Here is a 17707-nt window from a genome sequence, read left to right on the forward strand (position 1 = left end):
AACTAGGTTCAATCTTCATAAGTATGAAATGTACTTTTGATTCTTATATATTGTAAAATGAAAGAAAATTATTATTATTATTTTTGGAGCATGGGTTTCATGTTGGAAAATGTAACTAGGTTTGGTCTTCACAATTGTACTTGAAGTCAAAATGTAATATATTTGTGAAAATAAAAACAAAAATAAATTTTATTATTATTGAATTGACTTATTAAAGCATGGGTTTCATGCTTGGGTCAAATGTATAGGTCAAGCCTCCATTGTAGGTTTTAGGTTATTGTCAAAGTCAATTTATGAAGACTCCTCCATCCATCAAAGTCTCCTTGTTGATTGAAAGAATCCTCTTCAAGTCGGCTTCCATAAGGTGAACTCATGTCGACCTATATGAAGACATTACTGTTCGAAATCTCATGTCATCTTATTTACATTGGACAAAAACTATATATATAGGTATAGGGTCTTCGCATTACTCTCACCACAGAAAATTCAGATATAATTTCAGAAGATAAGAATTTTAGATTTCAAAGGCAAATTCAGATGAATCACAGTGACAATCTCGACCTACCTTCTGTGATACAAATGTGAATTTCAGAGAGTCCTTTTCGGTGACCACAAAATTCAAATAGGAGTTTTAGAGACAAGCTTCGATGCCAATGTAGGGAGGGAACTCAGAGAAGTAACCTTAGTTCAATGCTATGTTTGCACAGTTAAGATAACTTCAGTAATGGGTTTCAGTGCTATTGCAAGAAGAGAGACTTGGTATCATTAAAGAGAGAAACTTGCAGTACAATGACCTCATGACTTCAATCCAGTGCTATTACTGTGGTGTTTTCACAGTGTCTCAATGTTATTATGATGTTGCTATCACAGTGGATGAAGGAGCTCGGTTTAGGTGCAGAAGTAATATCTTCAAAGAATCAATGTGTGAAGATGAATGACTGCTACAAGAGCTATAGAACTGAAGAATGACAAGGTTGATTTGATGGATGGAGGTAGTCTCAAGTCAAAGTTGTAAGGGTCTTGGTCGTCTCATCTTGAATCTACTGAAGGAAGAATTTTGACTTGGTTTTCCCCTAGAGTGAGGTTTTTCCCTGACATTGTGCCTACATCTTGTGTACTCTTTTATTTGTTGTTTGGCAATAGTCTTGATGATAAGTAAAGATAAATCGAAAGAACTAATAATAATGTAAACATCACAAGATAATGTCATTAATAAGGGAAATCATTTAACTGTCACCTCTATGAATTTCCCAACATGGTTTCAGAGCTATGGTCATGGTCAAAGTTAGTTTGAAGAAGGATTTCAGATCAATTTCAAAGAATGTAACTTCACTCAAGGTTTTGGTGAAGTCATATGACAGGGTTTCGACATACTACAAGGAGAAAATTTCGGATCAACTTCAGTAGCAAATTTTTCTAGCAAGTTCGATCTAAAGTTCGGTGTTAATCTCAGTCACAATCATGTCATAAAGGAAAATTTGGGCTTAGCAATGTATGGTTGAAGCACTGATATAAGGGATGAAGCATTGCTATGATCTTTGGTATGTGCAAGGTCAAAACAATGAAGAAATACATTTTGTCTTCCACTCATTGAAGAAATAATGGACCAAGTCATCATTAGACCAAAAGCCTCTTCAACATACTCTGAGATTATAGAAGCCCTGACCAAATAAACTAGTCATGCATTTGAAGGCAACTAAAGGAGGATTTGCTAAGGCAAAAGTGTTTATTTGAAGACTATTTGAAGTCTGGCCTATGGAAAAAGAAATCAAGTAAGTATTATCACTTAAGATGCTCTTCCATCAAGTTATCAAATCAGAGGTACGTAAACACAAGGTATGTATATCTATGAGCTTTTAGTATGATCCTTGTTTATAGTTAGACTAGAATAGAGATAGTTTTCCCTAGATATCATACAAAAACCTCATATTAGAACCTCAATACTTGTTTTCTAGAGTTTACAAAGTCTGACCGCGAACAAAGAGGACAACCATGCAACCAGCGTAGGCCGTCCCAGGTCGATGAGGCCTGGTAAAGGAAGCTAGCCTTGGCTTCTAAGATCGACTGCAGAAGCTCAACAGATCCCACGGGCACTCCTGGGCCAGACACTCTCCACGTCGCAAACTAAGACATAACCTACATCCCCCCTCCGCCCAAAGCCATAGCCAGTGCCGGACAGACCTTCGCATAGACCCACAATTCTCAAGAGTCTCCCTCCTCATCGCCCAACACACCAGAATGAAGCTCTTCACTCATCTTAACATGCATATAACCTTGCCGTGAGTGGGCAATCCACCAACCTGCATAGCCTTAATTATGGCCGTAGCCATGTCGAAAAACATTAAGGGGTGTGTGGAGGTTAGGTGGGCTCCGTACACTGCCCTGCTGCCACACGTAGCACCAGATCGTCACCCCCATCAGGAAAAGTTATTTAATCTATAAAATTAGAGTGCCCAAGGGTTTTCAAGGATGTTGAATCTATTTATACATTCAAAAAAGTATTTTAAACACAAAAAATGACAATATCGCTGAATATGCTAGTTAAAAAAAGAAATCACCTTGAATATAATTTTATTAGAGAAAACCCTTTTTACTTTACATTAAATTAAATTAAATTATTGTTTAAATGAAATGCACTTTATAACCTAGTTTAAATGAAATATACAATATAAAATAATACTAATAAACTAAAATTCATATTTATAATGTAAAAAAATACTTATGAAAATTAAAAAAATAATAACAATAAAATAAAATAACTATAATATAAAAAATTAAATATAATAAAATAAAATAAATGAATGTTAATAGATATCTTTTAAATTCAAAGAATTTGACTATAGTTTTTCAAGAATTTTCTCATTCTCTAGTTAATATATATTTAAACTATTTAAATTAACCATTTTAATACTTATTTCTAATAAACATCCCAAGAATATAAATACTTTATTTATTTATATTAGATTAATCTAAAAATAAAATAATATATGTTAACTAATGAGTTTTGCAGAGATTACATCAAGTTTAATTAGTGGTTCAAGAAACTACTACTTAGGGACATTTAAATAGTGAAAACCACCCAGGTCTAAGTCACATCAACCCTTAATATGATTGAATTTTTGTCCACAAACATATGACCTTATCACAGACCTAGTACACCCATTAGACATATATGTCAACTATTATATATTCGAGATAAATAAAAAAAATGTTGTCTAGTTTAAAATATACCTAATTTATCTATAATTTTGTTTTTTTGGTAAAAAAATCTATCATAATTCTAATTTATTTGAAAAATTAACAACTATATTTGAAAAATAATATTAATCCTAAAGACTTATATCTAAAATAATATTAATCCTAAAGACTTATATGTAAATAATATTAACGTAAACTAATTAGTTTAAATTAATCACTTTAATACTTAGTTCTAATAAACATTAAAAACAATACAAATACTTAATTTATTTATATTAAATTAATTTAAAACTATAATAATAAAATAATATATGTTAATTATTTTTTTTATTTGTTAAGTGGTTTGACTTTTGAAGAGATTACATCAAGTTTAATTAGTGGTTTAAGAAACTACTACTTAAGGACATTTAAATAGTGAAAATCATCCAGCTTAGGTCACACCAACTTTTAACATCGCTGGGTTTTTGTCCACAAATATATAAACTTCACATCACATGCCTAAAAATACACTTATTAAACATATATCAATTACCTAAAAATACACTCATTAGAAATATATATCAATTATTATATATTTCTAATAAGTAAAAAATATATTATCTAGTTTAAAATATATCTAATTTATCAATAATTAATTATAATTTATTTGAAAATATAACAACTATGTTTAAAAAATAATATTAATATGAATTAATTATATATCATTTCAAAAAATATTAATTTAATATTAAATAAATAACCATTAAAAGCGAAAACGGCCCGCAAAGTATGACTCCAGGCAAATCCAATGCGATCTACTAAAGACCTTTGTGATCTACTAAAGACCTTTGTACTGTGGATACGAATATTTAATGTCTGGGAATTTAAATTGAGCATTAAAAACAGAAAAATGAACATTTACTTTCATTCCGTAATTTAATTAATTCATTCCGTGAAAGGGACAATCAGGTTTTTTCTGTTAATAATATCTATGAGACGGAGACAGAGAGATCGGGCAAAGAGAAACGTTTGGAAAATAATTTAATGAACATCGAATTCCGGCAATTGACGTGATTTATCGTTCGTCTGGTCTCGTCCCTCTCCCGCTTTGTGTGGATTGAGCCAATCAGTGCTGTTGGTCGATCCCATAGATCTGGAGCTGATGATGCCCTGAAAGGCGGACGGAAGAAGCAAAACCCAACTCAACTTTACTGAGCAAAACAGCAATGTGGGGTTGCAGGTTCGAATCTCAGCAGCATTTACATTAGTCCGTCCGTTATCTTCTCTTGTTGGGGCACTTGAAGGAAAGTAAGTATGGTTTTCTGGGAGGGATATGTGAGCGATGAAACAATGGGGGCGCTGGCGCCGATTGTTGTGTATTGGATATATGCGGGAGCTTATCAGATGTTACCGCCGTTAGATCGTTATCGGATGCATTCTCGCAAGGAGGAGGAGCTTCGCAATTTGGTGTCTCTTCCCACTGTAATTAAAGGCGTTCTTCTGCAGCAGCTCGTTCAGGCCACCGTTGCGCTTTCGCTATTTTCGGTTCGATCCTCAGAACTCCTCCGTTTTGCTTTACCTTTTTCCATTTGAAATGCAATCAATGTTTAATTTTAAAACAGCTTTGGCAGTAAAAGTGGAATTGGCAGTCAAACCAACATTGCATTTTATTTATTTAATTCATTGCACATCTCATCCATCCTTAGTATATATGGTAAAGATTTGACATATGGAAACAAAAAAGGAAAAAATGAATTTCAATCTGTGATTTCTTTAACGGATTATTGACTACCGAAAATGGGGATGCTGGGTAGGTATTTTTGGGTCATTCAAAACCCCGAGTTGCATCTCCCCGTGTTGCTGGCCTTAACAGACTGACTGAATGACTGACTTTACATTGTTTAGATTCAAGGGAAGCTATTTGACTTCAGAGGAATAGAACTCTGCACCGTCACAAATTGTTTGAACTAGCTGCTTAGAAACCATCTGATTGATTCCACCACTTTTTTTTGGCAAGAAAAAAAGGTTTTATATTCCCCCAGACATAGACCGGCAGAGTACGCATATACAGAATTTGCTAGGGGCTCTATGAAATTTTGAGGGGACCTCCGCGTCAGAGCAAACAGAAAATCTTCTTGCATTGCAGTTCTTACTTAGAACAATTGTAAACTATAGACAGACCAAAATGCCCAAGACTTGGGCTGGCTGCTTATAAAATCTCCATCGAGACAGACATAAGCATAATGGAACAGAATGTAACATGGATTCCATCAGATACTCCGAGCTACCGTGTTCATACAACTGGGCGAATCGCAGGTGGATTGGTGTCCTTTCCCCTCCACCATATAAATTAGTTGGATTTTATCTAACAACATATCAAGCTTACTGTCCTGCCTATCGGTCACTTATTCAATCACGTCATAGTTGTCGCGGATGACCTTGTGACAGTCCGAAAATACGCTGCCCAACACCCTCAACTTTATCCCCATGTTCTCCAGTTCCTCGTCAAGTTCTTCCAAGCTCTTCCTGTTTTGCTTTTCTTTCCCTATCAGTCAAACACCATAACCAGAAAGAGATTGATGAACTTCTTGCTTCTTTGCAGTGGGCAGAGCACTTCTATGTAGATGGGAGTGTATGGGGTCCTGTAATTGCTGCACCCCTTCTTGGATAACTGCCTTTCCCACCTGCTGGATTTCTCTGTGAAAGACCTTCTCCATACTTTATTCACTCAGCCTGTTAGTAAACCCTTGTCTCTTCAGCTCTTCCAAGGCGGGGGTACATAGACTACTCTCCTGTTTGTTCCTCTGTAATGGGCTAGGGTAATTTTTCTCCTAGAGTTTTCCTGTAGCAACAATTTTTTCTTTCCTAGTACAGTATTAACATTTGATACAATAGCCAATCTGCCCTTTCTTTCCAGTGATACAGAGAATAGAGAATTTAAACTTTTGCAGAGAACAACACCATATTTCTGACAGAACGGATACTGTTTAAAAGTACATAAGCCAGCAACGTAATCCAGTTCACAACTATAACAGTTCATAATGATATAACTACAATTCCCCACAAATCACTTACAAGTCTCTGAGTCTCAAAATTAATTGTCCTAGATTCCAGATTTGAGTAAACAAATAATTTTCTAGATCTAATTGCTAGTATGGTACCCTGATTCGAGCTCGGTCTCCTTCCTGTTACCAGTACAGACAAACTCTTAGACCTTTTCCTTTGATCAACCTCATATCACCTGTTGTGAAAGCCAAACTGCGGAGTAGGTACAGAGATTACAGAAAGGGGTCTTCGCTAACCTGTTCACGTCTGTTCTTGCTCCAGATTGTTTTTGGGCAGTCTCAGCCCTCGGGGTCCTTTTGTCGCCGACCTTTGCTTTAAGCTACAGGACAGAGCCAGACGTCAAGCAGCAGTTTGTAAACTTCAGTTCGAACCTTCAGAACTTTTAGGCCCACCATGGACTTAATCCCTCCTTCGCTGTTCACCCTGGGTAGATTCCGTTTCAGGGGACTAGGGTTTGGATTACGTAGAAAACCTCCAAATTTCGCTATGACATGCCTCCAGAATCTGGGTACTTGCTAGTTCTTCACAATCCCGCCCAAAACACAAAACCCTTGCTAGACAGGTGACGTCCTTGTGCCAAATCCAGCAAATTCCGCCTTCCTCACTGCCTTAGACAAGACTTTCTGTGCCAAACAGAAAACGAATTCCACAGAAGCTTGATGCCAAGTAGGGGTCAAGACATCATAGAACTTGTTGCCCAAAACAGAGATTGTACCACAGAAATTGTTGCCCCAACAGAGATTGATTATCACAGAACTCACTGCCCTTCAAGAGAGGTTTTTTCCTGTGCCAAACAGAAGAAGAGAAATAGAAGATGTGTCAACTAGGGTGTAATCTTTCACCATGGAAATTGTGTAAGGACCACATCCATACTATGTTTAAAAAAAATAAAAATAAATCACAGCAAAATACAACCAGAAGAGAAACACATTGGGAATTCAAATTTATTCAGCACTGTCTAACACATTTCTGAAATTCCAAAACAGGAAACATATCATAAAATTTACATACATTTCACTAAGACCATAAAGCAATCATATAAAATAATATTTCAACACATGTATTGTTAATCAGAAGATGAGACTCCACTTGCTTTGCTGTTACTTGTATTCCCTTGTTGCCGGTCACCTCCGAGAGTGAATGACGACGTACTTGATCTGAATGCGATGACCCACCAGTTAACCTCCCAGCCTACTCCTTGGGTACTCTTCTTCCCCGCAGACCCCCGAGCTGCAATGGGGTTGTACAATGGAGGAATGCATTAGCTGGTAGAGGAGAGCAATCCTTGGCTCAAGAGTCCCCTCTTTAAAATCCTCTACCTCACCAAACTCACTATAGTTTCGTAATCACTTCTCTGACATCGTCTCATCCATCCAACAATAGGGTTCCCAAAAAGTCCTTTCTCCCATGGCTTGCCCTTTCTTTTATAGGAGTCCTCATAGGTGACACTTGGCATGTCATGCATAATTAATTATTTTTTTACAAATCAATAGCTTGATTATTCACCCACCCATGTGTCACTCTCTCATCAAGGGTCTCCCAAAATTATTTACTTAAATTTTAATTTAAAACTAATAATTTCCTCACCTCAACAAGATTCCTATTTCTTCTCCTAGTTGCCTCTTTATCCCCCTTTTTATTCCTTAATTTGTGTTCATTACTAAAGTCAATTAATGAGTCAAGATTTGATCCCCTATCTACTCCTTAATTTAACTCAAGTTATCTCTTAAATGGATATTCTTATGTTGGTTATTGCCACATGGAGGTTCTCTACATTTCTCTAAAATTTAATTTATTAATCTTATTTTAATTCACCTTCCTCTTCTCTTAATTAGGTTTAACTAGTTTAGGATTAATCTTTATCCTTACATTTATGTCCCTCTTTCCCCCTTTTACCTAATTAAACTAAATAATCTACCTAATATTTTTCAACATGGGGAGGGTAGAGTTTTAAAGATAAAATATCTTATTTCTTCCCATGATCCTCTTAACCCAAGTTTTATTCTTGTTTTAATTACCTCGGTTTCTAACATCATTTACCCTTGATGTAAATTTACCTATTTTTCATTTCTTGATTATATTTATCAATAAATTTATTTTTAATGATTCTAAGAGTGCCAAGTTTGGTCGTGCCCTTCAAGAATTTCCCTTGCAGTTCCAAGGGTGCCATGCCTAATAGTTTATTTGTGATGCCAAGGGTGCCAAGTTGGTCGTGCCCTTCAAGAAATTCCCTTGAAGTTCCAAGGATGCCACACCACTTGCCCTTCAAGCATTCAGTGACTATGAGGGGAAAGTATAGGTGCAACGTCATAGACCATTATCATCTCTTATGTTGCTTGCTATAGTGAGATTAATGGTGTCGGGGATCGAGGAATCCGCCTTGCTGCACGCCCCTCGGTAAAATCTTCATGAGCGACCCAACTTTGGAACTTGCCCTCATGGCATCGTGATCTTCAAAGCGAAGGTGTTTCAACTTTGCCAGCCCAAGTCACGGCGGGAGTGCTAGTGGGTGAGATCAGGGACACTGTTCCACCCCTCCCATGTAGTTCCATCCACTTGTACAACCCCATCACCCATTTGTGAGTCATTCGGCCAAGCAACTAATCTGTGCCTGCAACCACTAACATCTCATCAGAATATAGATAAACATATATAGTAGGTTTCAATATCGACTTAGAATTTCAAAGATAAAATAATATAAATTTTCATCAAACCAGGTGTCTGTTAGGATATTCCGACACATAAGAAATAGTTAAGTACAACTTGGTCTAGTATAGAGTTAGGTATAGAGTTAGGTAAAGTGTATTTCTTTACCTTGTACATTTTGTAACTTACAATCCGACGGTCACGATATGTAGTGATCCGACGGTTCATTCTCTCCTCGGTGTTACCGACACTTGATCCGTGGCTTGACACCCGATTGGTCTATGATTTCTATTTAAAGCGCATGGAGGGTCATTTGTAGGGTAATCCGTCTATGAGAAAAGCTTATGTAAATTTTCATTCTTTTATTAATAAATTGCCTGAAGTGGCCGCGTTGGCTCAGGCCGTGGACTGTTTCCCTCTTTGAGGGTTTTAACCACGTCAAAAATACTGGTGTATTGATCTGCGATCTGGTTGTGAGCGGTGTCCTTTGGTGTTCTGTTTGAGGAACTTACCTTGTACATTCCTACATGGTATCAGAGCTATTTGAGGGCCGCGTCCGTTGGTGATCCAAATCTGAAGCCAGTAGAACTGCATCCAACTGCCGTTTCCTAGATCTACTGTTTCTGACTGCTTTCGGGCCGAGAGGACTGCTCTGTTGTGTTGGGAGAATCTGTTCCAGTGAGGAACCCCTTTCGTTTCACGCGAAAAGGTTTCCGGTAGCCCTAGCTGCGTCATTTTTAAGATCTGGAGGTATACAGTGTTTATTTGCAGTTTACAGTTATTTTCTCTTTGTTTATTTCGGTTTCGGTTTATTTAGCTTTTTTTATTACCGGATCTATACCTTTCATTTCTGCGTATGCTCTTTGCTCTGCGACTCTGTGCGATCTGGGCAAATCAGAAACAGAAAGGAAGGATTTTTCTCATGCGTATGCTCTTTTCCCTGCGCCTTAGTGTGATCTCGGAAAATCAGAAACATTGAGGAAAATATTTAGTTTCCGGCTAAAGCTAACTTTGAGCCGCAAGGTTCATTTTTGAAAATATTTAGTTTTTCGGCTAAAGCTAACTTCGAGCCCTAAGGTTCGTTTTCTTTGCATGTCTGTGTTGGGTTTTGTGTTTTTTGTTTTGTAGGGAAAAAGAGCTTTCTCAAAGCAAGCACGCAACCCAAAGCATCATCACCCCCCCTCTCTCTCTCTCAAATTTTTTGTATAGCTCAATTGGTTCAAAGCTATTTTAAGAGAGTAGAGGTCTTGGGTTCAAGTCTCCATTTTGTGGGGGCGGATTTTTTCACTTCCGCACATTCCCGCACTTCGTCAGCAACTTCATCAATTTTTTTTCAAAAAGCCATAATTTCTTCCTCCAGAAGCCGTTTTCAGAGCCGTTTTTTTTAAACCAGCCTAATTTTTCGAGATCTATCCATTGGAACACTTAGTTTCAGCATCTTTAGCTTCAGTTTCCGTTGAAATGGAAAGTCAATACCAAGTTACCCTTGACAACACCAACTACTTCCAATGGTTGTTCTACATTGAGGATTTACTTAGAAGTAAGGTCTCTACAGAATAGCCTCAGGCCAAGAAAAGAAACCAAAGGATGAAGATAAGGCTGCTAAATGGGAAAATAGGCAAGATCAAGCACGTGGATTGATAGGGATGTCTATTTCTCCAGATCTTAGATTCCATATTGCAGAACTTGATACTCCTGATGAAGCAATGAAACAAATCAATAAAGTTTTTGGGATTAAAAATGAACTTAGAGCCCATCAACTTGAAAATGAGTTGCTTACATTGGACCCTAATAATTTTTCTTGCATTGAAGATTTCTTGTCCAAGTTCAAGACCCTTAGATATCTCTTGGAAGGTGTTAAGGTTAAGAAAGAAGATAGTAACCTTATCTATTCTATTCTTACTAAGTTGGGACCAACCTACTCTATGTTTGTTTCCACCATCCATTCTACAAGAGAAGCCTTCATTTCTTAAGGAACAGACTACAAGTCCCCTTCCTTTGACTCTTTTTGTGATTCTTTAATAAGAGAACAAGAAAAACTCTTACACCTTGGTCTTCTTAATCTTGGAAACTCTTCCAAGAAAGCGTTAGCCGCCCAACAACAACCAAATTCAAAGAATCTTAAGAAGTCATATCCTAAAAAGAATGGTCCTAAACCAAACAAGGGTCTTAAGCAATCTCAGCCTCAAAATGAAAAATCATTTCAACAAAATGATAAGACAAATAAAAACAAATGGAAGAAGACTGATAGACATTGCAACTTTTGTAATCGAGATGGCCACTTAGAATCCAAATGCTTTAAGAAGATGGAAGCCTTGGAAGCAGCGATGAAGAAACATAACATCCATTTGGAGCAATCTTCAACTTCAACTTCATCTTCAGGAATGGCACTTTCTGCATGTGGTTGTCAAGCATCTCGGTCTGGCTATGCACTAAATGTATCTTCTTCTTCTCATTCTCATGAGTGGCTCATTGATTCTGGAGCTTCTTATCACATGGCCAAAAACAAAGCCATGTTTTCTTTTTAAATGATTGTAACACTAAAAATATATATGTTGGTGATGATAGATCTCTTAGTGTTGTAGGGACTGGAACTGTTCATCTAGACAATGGTCAGTTTAATGATGTATTATGTGTTCCAACCTTATCCTGCAACCTTCTATCTGTATATCAGATAACTCATTCAGGTGAAGGTAAAATCGTTGAATTTTCACCTCATGATGTTGTAATCAAGGACCTAAGAGATCCTAAACAGATTTTAGCTACTGGCATTGCTGATGATTCTACAAGGTTGTATAAGTTTCACAACTTTGGGTCATCAAATCTTCCCTCAGTATTTGTTGCTCATAACGATGAAGTGAGCAAACTTTGGCATGAGCGATTTGGTCACTTAAACTATCGCTCCCTTCAGCATCTATGTAAAGAAAATATGGTGACAGGTCTTCCTATGGTATCTTGCAGAGATGGTGTTTGTTCCGGATGTGTACTCGGAAAACATCATTGGGATAGTTTTGAAAAACGTGCCTCTTGGCACGCCTCAGCCCCTTTACAGCTTGTGCATAGTGATTTATGTGGTCCACTTCCAGTTGTTTCCTTCTCTGGCTGCAAGTATTTCTTAACTTTCATTGATGATTTCTCCAGACGCACTTGGGTATACTTCTTAAAACTCAAGAGTGAAGTATTTAACACATTTTTGGCCTTCAAGGCCTTTGTTGAAAAACAATCTGGACATCAAATTCTTAAGCTAAGATCTGATAATGGCGGAGAATATGTTAAAAACACATCCATCAACTTTTGCACTGAGAATGGAATTCAAATGCAACATACTGTTCCATATACTCCACAACAAAATGGTGTAGCTGAAAGGAAGAATCGCACCTTAAAGGAAATGGCTAATTGTATGCTACAATCTAAAGGACTTGGTCTTAGTTTTTGGGCAGAAGCAATTAACTGTGCAAATTACATAATAAATCGCACTCCTACTAAGGCTTTAAAGAATATCACTCTAGAAGAAGCATGGAGCTCAATCAAACCAGATGTAAGTCACTTTCGTGTTTTTGGAAGTGAAGCGTGGGCCCATATTCTAGATGAAAAGCATAAAGCTTTAAAACCTAAGAGTGAAAAATGTACTTTTGTTGGATATTCTGAAGATGTCAAAGGTTATAGACTTATTCCATTTAAGTCCAAAAATGTTATCATTAGAAGAGATGTAAAATTTGATGAAAATATATCGGCCTGCGAGCCTAGTCCGGCGGATGTGACACCTCTCCCTATCTCTTCTACTTTTGAAAACATTTCTTCTTCAGATGATGAAAGTGAGGATGACAATCCTCCCCCACCATCTCAGGATCCTCCTTCAGCTCCTCAACTTCCAAAATGGGTTCGTGCTACTCGAGATGCAGCAGGTGATCTTGCCGATGATCCTACAGATCAGCGACGCACACGTTCTCAGTTTGACAGAGCCTCTTCTTTACTGGCTCAAGCTCCAGTAAATTATGATCCTGACACCTTTGCAGAAGCTTCAGGCCATCCAGATTGGGAAGCAGCTATGAATGAAGAATATCATTCATTATTGGCAAATGATACATGGGATCTTGTTCCTCTACCAAAGGGACGAAAACTTGTTAAATGCAAATGGGTTTATAGAACCAAGTATGGACCAGATGGGAAAGTTGATAAACATAAAGCTCGTCTTGTTGCTAAAGGTTTTTCACAGGTTGAAGGCATTGACTACACTGAAACCTTCTCCCCTGTTGCCAAAATGAACTCTATCCGCCTTGTTCTTTCTCTTGCTGCCTCGTACAAATGGGAAGTCCATCAGATGGATGTTAAATCTGCCTTCTTGCATGGGGACTTGCATGAAGAAATCTACATGGAACAACCCATTGGCTTCATAAAAACAGACTCCAGCCTTGTATGTCGGCTTAAGAAATCCCTTTATGGTCTCAAGCAAGCTCCTCGAGCTTGGTATGCCAAAATGGATAGCTTTCTTTTAGAATCTGGCTTTTCTAGGTGTCATTCTGACAATACTGTCTACACCAAGAAAGTGGGCAAGTCTCTTATCATTCTTGTTCTTTATGTTGATGATCTTATCCTTATCGGTAGTGATCCCAACCTTATAAACCATGTGAAGTCCAGCCTTAAAAAGAAATTTGAAATGACAGACTTAGGACACTTACATTATTTTCTCTGTCTTCAAGTCTTGCAATCCAAGGAGGGTATTTCCCTTTCCCAGTCCAAGTATGCCTGTGATATTCTACGCCATTTTCACATGGAAGACTGTAAGCCAGCCCCTTCTCCTTCCAGTGTGGAGTCAAACTTTCAGTCACTTGTACTTCTCCTGAAGTTGATGCTACCTTATACCGTCAACTTGTAGGAAAACTTCTGTATCTAACCCATACTCGACCTGACCTTTCCTTTGCCATTGGCCTTGTTGCTCGGTTTATGCAAAACCCACGTGAAAGTCATTGGAAAGCAGCTAAAAGAATACTTCGTTATGTTCGAGGTACAATTCAGTTTGGGATTCATTACAGTGCCGAAGCATCTCCTCTATTGGTTGGTTTCATTGATTCCGATTGGGCTGGTGACCCTGATGATCGGAAGTCTACTGTCGGTTATGTGTTCACTCTTGGTTCAGGACCTATTACATGGGTTTGCAAGAAACAAGGTGCCATTTTTCTTTCATCAGCAGAAGCAGAGTATCGTGGTGCCGTAGAAGCTAGTAAGGAAGCCTTGTGGCTTCGTCAGATCTTGTCAGAGTTTGGCTTTCAGCAGCAGCATCCGACTACACTTTGGTGTGATAATCAAAGTGCCATTCAACTATGCAAAGATCCAGTCCAACATCAGCGCAACAAACACATTGAACTGCACATGCACTTCATTAGAAAGCTCATTCACGACCATGTTCTTGAAGTGCAATATTGTTCAACAGATGATCAAGTTGCAGACATCTTCACAAAGGCTCTCACAGAGGCAAAGTTCACTAAACTTCGATTTATGGTTGGAGTTTAGGAAGTTGTCACTAAGGGGGGATAGGCTCTAGTGCCTCCTTCCTTCTCCTATTGTGTCATATTTGTAAATCCTTCAATCCTATCCCAAGTTGTTCTTAAGGGGGGATGTTAGGATATTTCGACACATAGGAAATAGTTAAGTACAACTTGGTCTAGTATAGAGTTAGGTAAAGTGTGTTTCTTTACCTTATACATTTTGTAACTTACAATCCGACGGTCACGATATGTAGTGATCCGATGGTTCATTCTCTCCTCGGTATTACCGACACTTGATCCGTGGCTTGACACCCGATTGGTCCATGATTTCTATTTAAAGCGCATGGAGGGTCATTTGTAGGGTAATCCGTCTATGAGAAAAGCTTATGTAAATTTTCATTCTTTTATTAATAAATTGCCTGAAGTGGCCGCGTTGGCTTAGGCCATGGACTGTTTCCTCTTTGAGGGTTTTAACCACGTCAAAAATACTGGTGTATTGATCTGCGATCTAGTTGTGAGCGCTGTCCTTTGGTGTTCTGTCTGAGGAACTTACCTTGTACATTCCTACAGTGTCTTCAACTCGTCATGTGCGAGTGCCTCTGGTGGTTTCCTGCCATACTCAATAATCGTTAGTAACAAGGTTTCTCAGTGTCAGTGATTGTCATAATAGCATCATTAACATCACCTAGTCATTCGCATCTTTGCTTATTGTGAACCAGAACTAATGCAAGTAGGTAACATGGGGGCACATCCATCATGTCTATCATCATCATAACATTAATGGAAACATACATATCCATTAAGCTATCAACATCGTAACATCAATAGAAATATACCTATCCATTAAATTTATCATCATGATGATTTTAATAGAGAGAATACATATTCTTTACTGCTATCATCATCATAAATTCAATAGAGACCAAACATAACCATTTATGCTACAATCATCATAGTATCAATAGGGAACATGCATAACCATAAACGCTACAATCATCATAATACCAATAGATACATACATAACCATTAATGCTATCTTCATCATAAACATCACAAACACTAATATCACAACCACTAATAATAGAGTCATATGTTCGGATCCTCAACCTAAGGTCCTCAAAGAATAAAGTGTCGGCCTTAGGGCTAAATAAATTTTAATGACATATCATTGCCAGTCAACTAGAGTGGGGTACTACAAATTGACAAGAAGAAAAGGGGGTCTAAACCCTCAGAGCCTTAGCTCAAAAAAATAGAGAGATAATCCGATTCAATGATGATCAAAAATGAATTCAACCTTCTTATATTTATAGATTTCTAGAGAGGTCTCTTCTTCTTAAACGATTGGGTAAACTTTACTCCAGAGTCCAAACCCCAATTTTGGGTTTCTTTTCCCAGCTGCCCCAAAACTCTCCCATATTTGGGGTTTTCCCCTTTATTGATGACTAGAGCCTACAGGGATCGATATGCTACTTTCTCTTGGACAATTAATTTCTCAGGAACCTTACAGCCCCCCCTTCCGACATTGCTTGTCCTCAAGCAATGACAAATTCTGCTGCTGCCCACTTTTTCCCCATCTTCAATATAATGGAGGCATTTTCTATCATCTTCCATAAACTGGTATTTTGACTTCTGCAATTTGACGACTTTTTGCTGATTATTAATTCCTTCTCTAATGGATAGATAAGGTGATTTTTTTCTTGCCTCTGCTGCCTTTATTTCTGCAACTTCAGTTTCATCATCATTCGTTGGAAGAACACGAATCAAAGGTAGCAGGAAAGAATCAATAAAACTCTTCTATCCTTCTTGTTGTGACTTGCTATGATCCCACTGTAATGCTTTAAAATTTTCTCGGGGCACCTTTGAAGTGCCTGCTACAAATTGAAAAAAACGTGCCCTTCTTTCTTTATTGAAACTTTGTACCACCTCCCAAAACCATTGGGCAACAAGAGATGTTGCAGTGTAAACAACATACGAGAAGCTAGATTTCTGGAAGCCCACTAATGAGAAGCTCAATTTCCTTGTCATGAAATATAGAAATCAAGTTTTTTGGAACCAATTCATTGAAGCCCTCCAAGAAAGCATTGATTTGAGGACATATCGTTGTTTTGACTTGATGCTCTGCAACAGGATTAGCATATTCGTGTTTATTCTCCTCAGTAACTCTGATATTGCGATCACCCAGAATTAGCCCATGGTCAGTAACCTCTTCCCTCTCATACAGTATCAGTGTTAATTTTAGGTATGTTCTATGCTTAGAACAATTTATTTCAATTTTCATAGTTAGCTCCATATCCTTTCCAGATTAGCAATCACATGAACATTAAAGTAAACTGCAGATAGAACATAAACATAAATTGCAGAAGACAAGCCAAGACAAGAGGACACAAGATGTGGCGCTAGCCAGGGACAAACCCCAATGTGGGGAACCCTTGATCAATTCTATTTATATGTTCTTCAATAGTTCAACAGAGAGAGAGAGAGATAGTACGTTTACAACAGAAGTCAACACTTTGACTTATCTAGATAAGAGCATAGATCTTCTCTAAGAAGATGATACATGAGATTAGTTGAAGACATGCTGCTTCAACTAATTCTCCAAGGTGACTCTTTCACCTATCGTTGCGCTGCATTTCGTCATCATGCTGCACCTCACCGCGCTGCACCATGTTGCACCCATCATCACTATGCTGCATCTCATCACGTTTCATTAATCATGACTGTACCCATCACTGTACTGCATTATGTGCCATTGTTGCACCATTTTGCCATCCTGACCTATGTGTTGGCTGCACCTTGCTTGCTTGTTGTCCCTAGCATGCTTGTTGTTGCATGCTAGTTGTCCCTTGCATGCTAGCTGTAACATTGCATGCTTGGTGTATTTGCTGCTAAGTACCATACAATTGTCCCAATGTTTGTTAGCTGTCCCTTGCATGTTGCTCTCCTCCGGAGACAGTTGCTTCGATTGTTTCGGTAGTTTCCGACAGTTCTGGTAGTTTCGGTTGTTCTCGGCAGTTCCAACAGTTTCGGTTGTTCTTGGCAGTCCCGACAGTTCCAACTTTTCCGGCAGTTTCGACTTTTCTAGCTTTTACGACAGTTCCGTCTTTTCCGACAGTTCCGACTTTTCTTGTAGTTTCGGCTTTTCCGGCTTTTCGGCTTTTCGGGTAGTTTCGGCTTTTCCGACAGTTTCGGCTTTTCCGGCAGTTCCGGCAGTTCCAGCTTTTCTGGCAGTTTCGGCTTTTCCGGCAGTTTCGACTTTTCCAGTAGTTTCGGCTTTTTGCCCTCTAGATCAGGGCAACGTTATTCCTTAGGATCTCTCCTCCTACTAAAACCCA

The 17707-nt window shown here is 38.1% G+C and overlaps 1 protein-coding gene across 1 annotated transcript in view; it reads left to right on the forward strand.

Annotated features, from left to right (window-relative positions):
* Positions 1-4148: 4148 nt before the first annotated feature.
* The window catches only part of LOC149163514 (very-long-chain aldehyde decarbonylase GL1-9-like), a 78002-nt gene continuing 64443 nt past the window's right edge, over positions 4149-17707 (forward strand). The window contains exon 1 of the mRNA XM_089431752.1: positions 4149-4722. Within this exon, the coding sequence (XP_089287878.1) occupies positions 4492-4722 (231 nt within the window). The 5' untranslated portion in view covers positions 4149-4491. The remainder of the gene's footprint in view (positions 4723-17707) is intronic.

This window comes from Pinus tabuliformis, chromosome 5_1 (assembly GCF_031772625.1).
Source record: "Pinus tabuliformis cultivar Carrire ecotype Pingquan chromosome 5_1, CPIR1, whole genome shotgun sequence".
Taxonomy (NCBI): Eukaryota; Viridiplantae; Streptophyta; class Pinopsida; order Pinales; family Pinaceae; genus Pinus; species Pinus tabuliformis.